The sequence below is a fragment of the Nansenia antarctica genome (genome assembly GCF_963989245.1).
Source record: "Nansenia antarctica genome assembly, chromosome: 11".
Lineage (NCBI taxonomy): Eukaryota > Metazoa > Chordata > Actinopteri > Argentiniformes > Microstomatidae > Nansenia > Nansenia antarctica.
In genome coordinates this window covers 6,468,663-6,482,862 of record NC_137681.1, presented here as the reverse complement: position 1 = coordinate 6,482,862, position 14,200 = coordinate 6,468,663, and the positions used below count along the sequence as shown (strand labels likewise).

The following is a 14,200-nucleotide window of genomic DNA, read 5'->3' as shown; positions in this document are numbered from 1 at the left end:
CCCCATCCCTCAGCTGTATGTAGCGGGGCAGACGTTTTTGTAGTTTTTAAAATTATGGATTGTGGCTTTAACAAAGCTTGGTTAATTGGATATTACAATACAGTGGACCAGACATCGCAGGCAGTGACACTGTCTCAATGAAGCTCTTAGTTCTTAAACAGTTTACTGCTTTACTGTTCTTGAGCAACCACTTAAAGCAGAGTGTCATTTCTGCATGGCCCGTCTCTTGTTTTCAACCTCCTGGAAAGGCTCATGGGAGGTTGTGGTTCTTTGTAAACACTTATCAAGGGACACCAGTGTTTGTCTGTTGTCGAATCACCCTGTCCTCCAACTGTAACCCTCTGGAACGGCCAACCCTTCTGTGTCCTGACAATGCCTCTAATACTGCATAAACAAACCAGATTAAACCGAGTCAAAGCTACATTTCAGCATGAATGTGTCTAAAATACAGATACTACAATGGATGTAAACATTAGAGTATAACGTTGCTGTGGTAATTGATATGGAGGGTGACTGTCGTGCCATAATTATAGCTTTCAGAGCAGTGAGTAAACCATTGTAATGAGAGCTTGGACGTGCTCTGCTAAACTCAAAGCAGAAAGACACAAATGATGATTAGGGATTGTATTCCTCGAGTAATGAAATGGTGAACACAGTAGTCACAATTGACTGGAACTAATTTCTAATTAATCATGGCTGAGTACATCTGTTCTGCTTTTCACTAACAGTTGTTAGAAGATAATTTAATTAGAATTATGAGAAAATGTGCTTTCATAGTCAATGAAATACTTTTCTTTTTCTGATTTATATGACACACACACACACACGCACACACACACACACACACACACACACACACCTACACGCATGCACACACACACACACACACACACACACACACACACACACACACACACACACACACACACACACACACGCGTGTTTATGCGTATGCAGACAGACACTGAGGAGAGAGTGGGAGCGAGGGAGCGTGCATGCGCGCCTGTATGTGTGCAATGCATGAAAAAGCCTGGTAGATAATTAATCTGAAATCACTTTTTTAATCTAGGAGGTCATATAAACAATTGTTTCCGGAATAAATACATTTGTTTGTTCTCTTATCAAATATTAGGAGTGTCCGCATAAACAATTCTCCCACTTCCTCTCAGTTAGGCTCGAGGAATATGATATAAACAGAGATTAGTGTCATATTACTAGATAGTGTTTCCTTTATTTGAAACCAGCTCTATTACATAGTCAGTCAACAGAGCACGTTGAACTGTACAACGGCATAATCACTTTCATAGCCATAATTCACACAGTGCAAGAACCACAGTTGGACTTCAATTAATTCTTATCGTCAAAACAAGTGGACGGAGACCTCTTACTCATGTACAGCAGCTAGACCCCTCCTTTCCTTTTACATCCTTTGATGTGCGATTACAGTTTAATAAGGCCTATCACTAAAACTATCACAATGTTGATGTTGAGTCGCCTGAGGGGTGGAAAGGCACTTCCCCTCTCTGTTTCAGAGGTCAGTTCATGACCGTAAATGCGACTCTCGAACAACAACCCAAACCTCTTTGTAGGGGGCAACTGAGGTCATGGTCACATTTTTTTTACGTGGTCCCTGGTTGAGTTTAATACTACAGAGAGGGAGTTGTGTTTCTCTAATTTTTCTTCCGCTGATGTGATAGTGACGTTTGTGAGATGAAGGGTAGTTTGTTGTTTTAATGTGGACTGCATTTCCTCACGTCTGATTTTTTTTAAAGTCCCCCAGCTGTTCTCCTCCCTTAGAAACTAGTTTTCCATATATTCAAAGAGTGCCTGATTAAAGTAGGCTATGCTATGAAGCACGCACAACAATCGACAATATCTGCATACAAACAGGCACTGCTTGAAGTGCCACTGGACCTTCTTTTCAAAGCCACCGCTCGCTCGACTCCGCGACAGGATCTTTCTCGTGGCAGCGTGCCCGCAGCTGAAAATAGCTAACTCCGGTTGCCCAGGCAACCGGGTCCGCCGCAGAACGCGGACAGGGCACAAGCGTGTCGGTGTCTGTGTGTGTGTGTGTGTGTGTGTGTGTGTGTGTGTGTGTGTGTGTGTGTGTGTGTGTGTGTGTGTGTGTGTGTGTGTTAGTGTGTGTGTGTGTGTGTGTGTGTGTGTGTGTGTGTGTGTGTGTGTGTGTGTGTGTGTGTGTGTGTGCGCGTTTGACTGACAAGATGAGAGGGGCCCATTTAGATACTTAGCACCACTGTCACATTAACAATACCAGTGCTTATGGAACAGGACAGACACTAGCACACACATCACATCCTCTGCTTTTCCCAATAGGTTCTGGTAACTTCAGCACTTTTTACAAATACAATTGTCCTAAAGTGGCCTTTTCACGTCCATTTGATTGTGTAGTTACAGTGAGCTAACTTGGATTATGTTTGCCACCCACTAACCCATTCGCTAGCCAACTTAAAGCACTTGGATGATAGGAATATTGCTCTAAACTGCGCTCCTAGCCCAGCTTGGCCTCAAAAACAGCAGGGGGTACATATAGTAGAAGAGGCTAAAAGCTTAAAGGTTGTTTAAGCACCGAATAGACCAGAAGAAAGCCCTGTTGAAACCCGGGAGTGACTGGGGAAAAAGCGATTGGCCTTGGCATGCACAGCGTGTGTCAAGGACTCTCCAGAGAGTGTTGGCCTTGGGCATAATTTTGGAAAGCAATGGTTTGTATTGCTGGAGGTAGGCCAATGTTCAAACCTCCCCTCACTAGCCTACCTTATATAACCAAAATGGCACCCACGTTCTCACCTCACCTGAAGCTAAATCTGAACGAACGTGGGCTGTGAAACATTTCCTTTCTATGTAGCCATTTTGTGTTTTTCTGTTTCTCTGGCTATACATATTCCTCTTATTTGTGTAGCTTAGCCTACAGATAACCTTTTCTGATAAACCAGTCACTATCTATGGCTCTCGGGACCTTGACGATTGTCTTTTTCGGTAGTATTTTATTGTCAACTGAAAAGGTAGAACAGTGGAGAGATATAGACGAGGGGGAAGACAGAGCAGAGCCAGACTCAGGAGGCGAACCCTGGGGGAGAAAGTGTAGCGTGTTAGTTTATAGCTTTACCGCTAAGCCACGACGCCAGGGCTTTAAACAGGTGTGTTAGTAGTACTGGGCTAGGATAAAAGCTAGGCTACTCTTTGTAGCGTTCCAGGACCAGGGTTGCTAAGTGATACAGTAGTTTATCATTAAACTGACCACTTTATTACACCTATCTAAAGATGAGGGGGAACTCATTTTCAACTGTCAAGTGGGGCCAGTGGTTACCCGGCTAGTAACCCCATAGATGAACAGAGAACCATACTTTGCTCAATCACTATGGCAACAAAAGATTGGATAAAATTAAGTCGTAATGTTTCTGTGTGCAGGCTAATCACTGTCTGTTTGTGCTTCTTTCAGAATATATTTATAGATAAATAAATGCCACAGAACTTAATGCACTGCTCCCAACATCTGGTTAACAATACGACCACTTTTATGCAAATATCTATTTCCCCATGTGAGCTAGACGTCTTGCTGAACACTGTGAGTTTGATTAATAAGAAGATCTCTGCTTTGCCAATGTTGAGTGTGTAAGCCCATAGCAATGTAAGCTCATGTGGAGAGCAAGCCAGTAATGGTTGAGTGTGTGTTTGTGTGCGTGTGTGTGTGTGTGTGTGTGTGTGTGTGTGTGCGTGCGAGTGTGCATGCATGTATGCCTGCGTGTCCACGTGTGCATGACAATTTAATACATGCCTGGCTGTGTGTGTGTGCGTGTGTGCGCGTTTGTGTGTGCGCGCGTGCGCGTGCGTGTGTGCATGCGTGTGTGTGTGTGTGTGTGTGTGTGTGTGTTGCCCCCCCTCAGACCCCCCCGCTCCTTAGCACGACCTCCCCCAGTAGCCGCAGGCGGTCAGTAAACGGCTGCAGCAACACCCTGTGGACGGCACGACTGTGCGGCAGCTGTAAGCAGAGTTAACAGCGGGGGGGTTCATTTCCTCCCGTTTTCTCATTTTCTCAACGGCAGAGGAACCAAGGGGAGAGAGCGTAAGTGGTGGAAGACTGAACCAAGTGGAGGTCATTGTTCCCTGGGTGATGAAAGGGCCTAGAGGTTAGTTAAGGTTAAAGCTGAAGGTGAAGGTTGAATACAAGAGCAGCAGCAGACAGTTGGTTGACAACTTGAAGTGATTGGGTTAGCAGCAGAGCATCTCTCTACTGTGTGTTACGATGGTCGTTGATGCGGGGGAATGGGGAGGGAGGTAGACTAGACACCAGACTCCGTAGCATTTGATTTCAAAGATGTACCTTTTATGTTGCAACACCAAGGTCGTAATGTTGTTTTTCAACAGATGACTGCTTGGTGTTGAAATATGCATACTGAGCAGACTGAACAATGACCTCCGCTCAATGACACGAGACCACCTGAGTGAGGTGCCCGCTCCAAAAACAAACTGTAATCACAGGTTGAGAAGACAGTGATCACGACGCCGCCGTCTCTGCCCACTGATTTTTTGTTAAGGTTGTAATTAGCTTCTGCCCCTCCTCCCCTGAGCTCTGAGTATTGCGATCACACTGCCTGCCTGCCTTACCCCACGGGGGATCCATATGCGAGGGGTTGAACAGCACTTTGCTTATTGTTGTTAGCATTAGCATCTAGCAGGGCCGGATTAGAGTTCTCTCCGCTGTACAGATGTGTAATTAAAAGACAAGCCATCAAGGCGCAGGCAAGATCAGTAAGAGGATTAGTGTCAAGGACTGAGGCACTACGGAACACACTCTGATAATGCACGCGCAAACAGACAACACACACACACACACACACACACACAGTGGCTTCTTTATTTAGTGGGACACATTGTCGGAGTGACAAAAGAATAAAGTATACAAATACACTCAAACTTCTCCTGTCCACTGCCACATTTGGTTTGGTTTTTGGGTTGAGGTCGCTAGTCTGCCTTTCTTAGTTTGTCTATCAGACTTGACACTATGGGCCCTATTATGCACTTCATAAGTCAATAAGACGAGGCGGTAGATCTAAACTTAAGACGTGGAGGCGTGGTCAAGGCCACTTTGCTATTATGCGTGCGGTAGTGGGCGCCTAAAACCCGGCGCTAAGCCCAGAAATTAGTCATGGGTGTGTTTTGGGCGTCTTCTCAATCAACCCAATCAGCGTGCCAGGTGCCATTCCCTTTAAGAACCGGCTGCGTTAAGTCATTAGCGCTATGCTATTATGGAAGTCCTAAGAAGGAGGTCAGCGCGCTTCTTTGCAGAAGAAAGTAACAAGCTCGTGCATGAGGTCAAGGCTTGTCAGTTCGCAATCTTTGGAACGGCGCGAAATCCTCCCCGAGCCGAGGTGGTGAAACAGGCGTGGGAAGAAGTAGCAGCGGCCGTGTTTGAAAACGTGCATGAAGTCTAGCGCCTAAGAACTTTTCAAACCACTTCTTAGCGCTAGGCGCAAACTCAGATCGCATAATAGCAGGGGCGCCTAACGCACTTCATTAACATATGAACACTCCCACAATGAGTAATATATGCACGGGAGTCTTACGTCTTATGTGTGGGCGCCTAGGGACACCTGCATAATAGCAGTAGCGCGTATGAAGCGCATAATAAGGGTGGCGGTAGGTCTTAACCTGGCGGTGCGTCTTAATTAAGACTTAAGACGGCAAGTTAAGAAGTGCATAATAGGGCCCTATATGGCTACATTAGAAACTCATTCTACTGATTCTTCAACTTGGTTAGCCTTGGTTCATAGAGGTAACCATCACTATGTACAGTATCAGTGGAGCGGTAAAAGAAGCTTGGTAGTGACGTAAAGTGATACCTTCAGATATGAAGAAGAAGAAGAAGAATGTTTTATTTGGCATTCAATCAATTTGGTATTTTTTGCTCTAGGCACGGGGTCAGCCATAGTCGGCGCCCCCTGGAGAAATTAGCGGTTAATTGCCTTGCTCAAGGTCACACGCAGCTCCCTCCTGAGGCGGAGATCAAACCGGCGACCTTTCGACTGCTAGTCGGCCACTCTAACCTCTAAGCCTACCGCCGCCCCCTTTACACGAGTGAGCAGCAAACTGTTACGCTTACCAAGACAATAAATTATAACTACATACATAAATTATAACTACATGCTGGTAGCTGTGCTTACGAAGCACACCGAGGAGGACATAGCAACTGAGTAGGGCTTCAATAAAACACAGTATGCAAGTTTGTTAACATTTTGGTCAGTTGCTGAGATACTGCACAGCAAGCATATAGGTCTTCCTTCCTTTGACCCACTTGGAAGACAGATTCTAAGAATGCTGACTCGAGTTTTATGTGTATTCTTAGACCTTGCACATTGCATAAGGCAGAGAGATGAATGTCCCATAGAAAGAGTCGTCCCAAACCGATTTAAACCTGTTTGTGATTTATTTTTAAGTACGAGGAGGAGTATAAAATAGGGCATTTCTTGTACAAAGGATACAGTATTTTTGAGTTGCTGTATCCCAGGCGTATATTCTCAATGTCACTACACCACTAGTCAATTTGGATGGATTCGGATTCAATTTCTTTGATGAATTGCAGTTTGGCTGTCATAATATCATTTCTCAAAGTGGAACCACTTTACTCCACCAAATCAGACTTTCACCAAGACCAGTAAAATGGCCCAGTCATCTAAGAAAAATGTATGTAATGTGTCTCCATTACGTTTATGATGCTTAAGCACGCGCAGACCGCTTGCCAGGAAACGGCGCCGACGAACTCCAACAGTTGTCGGGGACGGGGGTTGATGGATCCGGCGGCTGGGTCTTTTTTACCTAATTCCTCCCTGGCGGGTTTTGCCGCTCACTACACGCCTGTGAAGGCTGTCACCGAAAAGCCCCCGCGGGGTCTGTGTCGAGGACGGCCAATTAAAGCGTTAGTTTGTGGAAGCGACGCGGCAGCTGCTTAAGTTCCGTCCTGCTGTAAGCAACGCTCCCTTCGGGGGAAATAACTTTGATGGAATTCGAAACTAATCCGTCTGGTGGTGTGTTGAGTTTTTATCTTTAGTATTTACAGTAACTTATCCTCATTTGTTCAGTTTTAGCTACAGTGTATTCATGATTCACTACACGGCTAGGCTTGATACCATGCATTGTCTACTTCTTGTCTAGTAAAAAGAGACTACTGTGTATTGCGCTGAATGCATCCTTCTCTCAATTAGGTCAGGGTTAGCCGAGCATGTAAAGAGATGTCGATGTTACACACTCAAGTGAAGACGTTACTGCCTCTGGGCGCCAGACAGAGACAGACCTATTCCATCCTGTAACTAAGGTATTCCCAGAGTAGACTGCTGCTTAGCTATGTATATATATATACGTAGAGTCTGTAGGCATGAATAAATTAAGCGGGTGTAATACCACCCTAGGGAGCGCAGGTACATTAAGATCTGAGAGACTATGTACACCTAACGGTGTCTGGCTCCTCTGTCCATGGTTCTGAAACCAGAGAGAGTTAGAAAGAAAGAAAGAGCCGTTGGTGCTGAACGGACAGTCTTTCCCTTTTCTTCCACAGCCAATATACTCACATCATGTGTCACCCTACCTACCTACACCACCCTACCTACACCACCCTACCTACCTGCACCACCCTACCTACCTACACCACCCTACCTACCTACACCACCCTACCTACCTACACCACCCTACCTGCCTACACCACCCTACCTACCTACACCACCCTACCTACCTCCACCACCCTACCTACCTACACCACCCTACCTACCTACACCACCCTACCTACCTACACCACCCTACCTACCTACACCACCCTACCTACCTACACCACCCTACCTACACCACCCTACCTACCTGCACCACCCTACCTACCTACACCACCCTACCTACCTACACCACCCTACCTACCTACACCACCCTACCTACCTACACCACCTTACCTACCTACACCACCCTACCTACCTACACCACCCTACCTACCTACACCACCCTACCTACCTACACCACCCTACCTACCTACACCACCCTACCTACCTACACCACCCTACCTACCTACCTACACCACCCTACCTACCTACACCACCCTACCTACCTACACCACCCTACCTACCTACACCACCCTACCTACCTACACCACCCTACCTACCTACACCACCCTACCTACCTACACCACCCTACCTACCTGCACCACCCTACCTACCTACACCACCCTACCTACCTACACCACCCTACCTACCTACACCACCCTACCTACCTGCCTACACCACCCTACCTACCTACACCACCCTACCTACCTACACCACCCTACCTACCTACACCACCCTACCTACCTACACCACCCTACCTACCTACACCACCTTACCTACCTACACCACCCTACCTACCTACCTACACCACCCTACCTACCTACACCACCCTACCTACCTACACCACCCTACCTACCTACACCACCCTACCTACCTACACCACCCTACCTACCTGCACCACCCTACCTACCTACACCACCCTACCTACCTACACCACCCTACCTACCTACACCACCCTACCTACCTGCACCACCCTACCTACCTACACCACCCTACCTACCTACACCACCCTACCTACCTACACCACCCTACCTACCTATACCACCCTACCTACCTACACCACCCTACCTACCTACACCACCCTACCTACCTACACCACCCTACCTACCTACACCACCCTACCTGCCTATACCACCCTACCTACCTACACCACCCTACCTACACCACCCTACCTACCTACACCACCCTACCTACCTACACCACCCTACCTACCTACACCACCCTACCTACCTACACCACCCTACCTACCTACACCACCCTACCTACCTACACCACCCTACCTACCCGCACCACCCTACCTACCTACACCACCCTCCCTACCTACACCACCCTACCTACCTACACCACCCTACCTACCTACACCACCCTACCTACCTACACCACCCTACCTACACCACCCTACCTACCTACACCACCCTACCTACCTGCCTCTTAAAAAGGGAAAATCATGAAGTATAACAAACTTTTCAAATGAATTTGCTTTCCACAAGTAGGTTGGTGTGTGTGTGTGTGTGTGTGTGTGTGTACACAGAGAGTGAATCTCAAACAGTCTAAGGTGACCCTCTCTCTCTGTGCCCTCTCCATCTGCACTGATCCGAAAACACAAAACGCGACATATGGTAGCGACTCTCTCCCACCTGCACGGCTCGGTTCTTCCGTGTCAGTGCGGACAAGGAAGCAAGGGGCCGAGTCAGTCAGGACATTTGAGGAGTTTGAGCCAGAGTTCACGGCCCGTTAAACATCCAAACATCCAACATCCAACCGCCTTTGTTGTTTTCTGTCATCTTTATTTTTACAGACAGCAACTTCCTGCTGGGCAACGCACAGGGCCACCGCGGCTACCCCATCGTCTACTGCTCGGACGGCTTCTGCGAGCTGACGGGCTTCGCGCGCACCGAGGTCATGCAGAAGAACTGCAGCTGCCGCTTCCTGTACGGGGCGGACACCAGCGAGCATGTGGCCCAGCAGATGGAGAAGGCCCTGGAGGGCAGAGAGGAGTACCAGGCAGAGGTCCACTTCTACAAGAAGAACGGTGGGTGGGAAGGACAGCGTTACTGATGCACAACAGGCGGGGTTGGGGGTGGGGGGGGGGGGGGCGGGCAGAGAGAATGGGTGAGACGAGACTTTGTGTAATATGACTTCAGTGTGTTCATGTTCACGTGTGTGTGTGTTTTCGTGCGCGAGTGTGCGTGTACCAGCAAACGTACATGCTCTTGAATGAATTAATGAATGAATTAATGAATGAATCGTTTGATGAATGAATCGTTTAATTAATCATTTAATGACCACACGAGTCACGACCAAGGTCGGTGGAATTTGTTGTCGGTACAGATGGAAAAAACTCAATACAGCAGTGTCAAATACGTCAAACTTACACACATTACACATGACTATCACTCTTCCTTGCTACTAGGTTTGAATGACTGCATTTTAAATGGAATCGTAAGCTGACTGCTTTAGAACCCTGTCAGTCATTCTATAGTTCACAATAAGAAGTCCCACGTGCACAGAGAGACACACGTCAGCTTTTCTCACACTCAAATAGGCTTACCCCTCCGACGGGACCTAAACCTTCTGCAGGAAATGGTGTAAACCGATGTGTCACAGGGATCACGGAAGCTGCACAGTCAGGGATAAGCGCAATGAAACCTTTTTTTCCCGTGCTAGTGTGCTGAACACACTCCTCAAAAACCTGCTGATCTATTATCTGAGAGGACTCCATCACTAGTCTGCCTGGACGGCTCTCTTTCTGTTCAGGATGCCCTCTGTCGCCTCGTCTGTTCGCTCTGCCTTCCGCTTCTCCAGCGTGTCGTTTGTTTTATGTACAGTACAGCCCCAGTACTCAAGTTGTAAAAGAAAATCAGGGGGGATGGTGGATTTTATCATATGGGGACAACTTTAGCATCCCCACAGCGTCAGTGACTTCAGTGTCAGTGACTTGGTAAAAATGTCATTGCATGTGTGCGTGCCCCCTCCCTCGGCCACAGTATTTTACTCAATATGCGCAAAACTAAATGTTGACATAGCAGTAATACCACGTTCACTGATAAAATTACATAAGGGATGGAAAGGGGGGATGGCAGTTTGAGAAGGGGGATGATTTTGATTGTTTTTATTTCAGCTCAACTCGAGTGCTGAGTACAGCGGTAGCAGTTGGGAGTGAAATGTTGAAATGGGATGAATCCAAATGAAACATTAGCTGATCAAATCAAAGTATGAAGATATCCCAGGCATTGTTCCATCTGGAGCCCCGCCCCCCCCCCCCCCCCCCCCCCGACGATGATTAAAACGAACCTCGCCAGAAGTGTTTTGGAACAAAGCCTGGCTCAGGCTACACCATCACAGACAGACTACACACACACACACACACACACACACACACACACACACAGACAGACAAATAGACACACTCACAGACACACGCACGCACCCACCCACGCACACGCACACACACACTCACACACACACACACACACGCACCCACCCACGCACGCACGCACACACACACACACACACACACACACACACACACACACACACATACACACTCCAGCACCCTGGGAGATGTGCAACATCTGTTTAGAGGCAGAGCTGTTCATCTCCCGGGAGTTGCTAATGAGCTGGCTAGATTCAAGCAAGGGCTTGGATACATGCCCCTTCCCTCTCCAATCTGACTTGTTAAATCTCCCTCGTCTGAAATAACGATCTTTCCCTGACTCCCTCTTAACCACTTTCCTTCATATAAGCCCCTATAGGCCCCTGTGCTATTTATTGATGTTCAACCAAGCACATGCTGTTAGTTTCACTTATCCACAAGAACGACATTTACATACAGTAAACTAGATGTTGATTTTCGATGATTGTAATTGACATAAAATAAATTAAAATGGCTAGGTTTTTGACAGTCTGATCATCTGGGAATATGGTAATATCTTGGTGTAGATCTATCGGATCTAGCAGCATACCGTACACACCTTCTGAAAAACACTTTGAACACTTTGGCTCTGGCTGGGAAATATAGTTTATGGACAAAAAAGCGGCAAAGAATTGTATTATAAGCTAATTATATTCTTTGCCAGCTCTCGCAGGCCTTGAGTTTGACACATGTGATGTATCCTATCAATATTAGTCCCTGGACTGAATTGTTATTGTCTCACTCAATTATTAACATGCTCATTTGATGCTGTGGTCTCAACTTCTCCAATCCAAGACCTAAGGCTACTGTAGTTAATGTGAATAATCTGTTTCAAGAGATTTCTTTCCCATTTTGGCAACGATTTGAACTTTTTCTGCAAATGTCGTTGTTAATGACATAACCCAGCACAAGCAGCATTTTAATTATTTCACAAAGAAAAATGTATTTTCATTACCAATATAGTTAGCATTAGCATTTCCATTCGTTCAATACTGCAAATTTAATGAGCGAATGAAGCTAATGGTGCTGATTTCGATGAGGAAATTGCTTTGTTAGGAAAAACCTCTAGTTTTCGAGTGGGGGTCCTATTTTGTCCCATGTAATACTGTTTTTTGACGAACGCCTCTTTGTTCCAGGGACTGCTTTCTGGTGCCTGCTGGATATCGTGCCCATAAAGAATGAGAAGGGGGAGATGGTCCTATTTCTCTTCTCTTTCAAGGACATCACAGACACACATGGAAAAAGCCATCACAAGAAAGAAGGTGGGCTATACAACCACAACAATTGTTTTACAAAAAAAACCTTTATTAGTTTAGTTTGGATATGATTAATGATTCTGGCACCTTTTTCCCGAAAGACTTTCATCTTCACCGGGCTCTCTTCTTTGTCATGGTCACATTAGATCAAGGCTAGAATTCAATCATTGCAGATATTAGATTTTCTTCACTGCACACTTTCATTTTCACACTTTCAAGTCTTTTTGATTTTGATCAAGGAGGAGTTTAAATGTGTGTTGCCGCTGTACAAATCGAAGGCGGTTAGATAAAAGCTACATTCTGCAATGATTGACTATCGGCCTAGGCTGCTGTGGCAGTCGGGTGGTAGTCTTTGTAACTTTGTGTGGTAAGATATAGACACATTCCATACTTATCTCATCTGATGACCAGTGCCATGCCAATTCACCTCATCTAAATAATCTAAGCCCCTAAATTTGTTGACTTTCAACCGCGCAAGGTGTTTGGAAGTTGTCATGGAGATGACATGTGATTGACAGATTCGGCGGACAAGAGGCGAAGCAGGAAGAGTGGTAGCTCTCACTTCAGCGAGGCCAGGAAGCGTGGGAGGAACATGATCTACCATCTGACCAGCCAATTCTCCAGAGGCGGCAAGAGAGAGGTCAACCTTGGCAGCGTGAGTACCGGGGCAGCCCCTAATTACTCTCTGATTGGTTGGTTGATTGATTGGCTGTTTCAGGATTCGCTGTTTGGTTCATGGCTAAATAGTTTTCCATGAAAAATGCTTTAATGGAAATGACTCGGTTAAAACTAATAGGGTGTGTTGGAGAACGGAAGTAGCTTCATTCTTCATCAGTTATGTTTTAAAATTTCTCAACATCGTTTTGTAAAAAACTGAATTTAAATTGAGCACAGGACAGTGTTATCTAACGGTTATCCACATATTCCCAAATCTCATAGTGTTCATAAGGAGACTCATTTGAATAATGAGTGAAGTTCAAAGCCTCTCTAATGACTGTATTGGGTTTTGTCAGTCAAAAAGCAAAAGCATGTTATTCCACTAGAAAACTGCAGTCACGGTTTAAACCAGCTAAACCGTAGCCTTGCAGCAAGGTCACCGTGGCAGCCATTGATGCCGGGACACCTGTGGTAGTTGCTAAGGCGACAGGGTCAATGGCATAAGGCAGTAGGGTCAAAGTGGAAGCCCCGATTTCCCACTGGTATTATTGCGACAGTTTGTCGGAACAAGGCAGCAACAGCTTCATTATATAGGTCATTAAATATGTCATCATAATCATATTCCCGGCTGATTCCCTCACCCTCTGGGTGTCAGGATGTCTGTGAGGCTGGTTCCCTCCTCACCCTCTGTGAGTCAAGATGTCTGTGAGGCTGGTTCCCTCCTCACCCTCTGGGTGTTAGAATGTCTGTGAGGCTGATTTCCATATATTGTTCTCATTGCTCCTCCCTCAGCTTCCAAACAAACACATACTTAGTTAAATGTGAAGTGAGGAATCCAGCTTCTACATATCAGTTCCTTTTTTACACTATTAATTAATGCCGCTTAATTGTTTAGGTTGTCATGACAACTAAAATGACTGTATACGAAGGTCGCACAAATTCCCGTAAGAGTGATGGCAAACTAGTAATAATAATAATGCCATCATAAGGCTGTCTTCTTACCCCTACGATACATCAGTATCTTGTCAGAGCTGGATTATACAACGAGACAAGACAATTTACCAGCTCAGTGATATAGTCATGCTCAGCTCCTAGTAGTAGGTTTCTACTTTCTAAAAAAGAAAATAATCCCCCTGCGGGGCTCTCACGGGGTGTCGTACGTGTGACAGTTGTCGTAGCAACGTGTGACAGTGTCAAATCTTCAGGAAGTAAATGCTAATTCGTAGTAGGCATGAATTCTTTCAAATGTAATTCATAAGCCAGTCACTGTTCAATAT

At 46.0% G+C, this 14,200-nt stretch overlaps 1 protein-coding gene across 1 annotated transcript in view; it reads left to right on the top strand.

Annotated features, from left to right (window-relative positions):
* Positions 1 to 14,200, top strand: part of LOC308167508 (voltage-gated delayed rectifier potassium channel KCNH4-like) — a gene marked incomplete at both ends in the record, with an annotated part of 65,250 nt that overhangs the window by 884 nt on the left and 50,166 nt on the right. Inside the window, 3 exons of the mRNA XM_080541925.1 lie at positions 9,394 to 9,627; positions 12,147 to 12,272; positions 12,785 to 12,921. Of these exons, the coding sequence (XP_080398051.1) occupies positions 9,394 to 9,627; positions 12,147 to 12,272; positions 12,785 to 12,921 (497 nt within the window). The remainder of the gene's footprint in view (positions 1 to 9,393; positions 9,628 to 12,146; positions 12,273 to 12,784; positions 12,922 to 14,200) is intronic.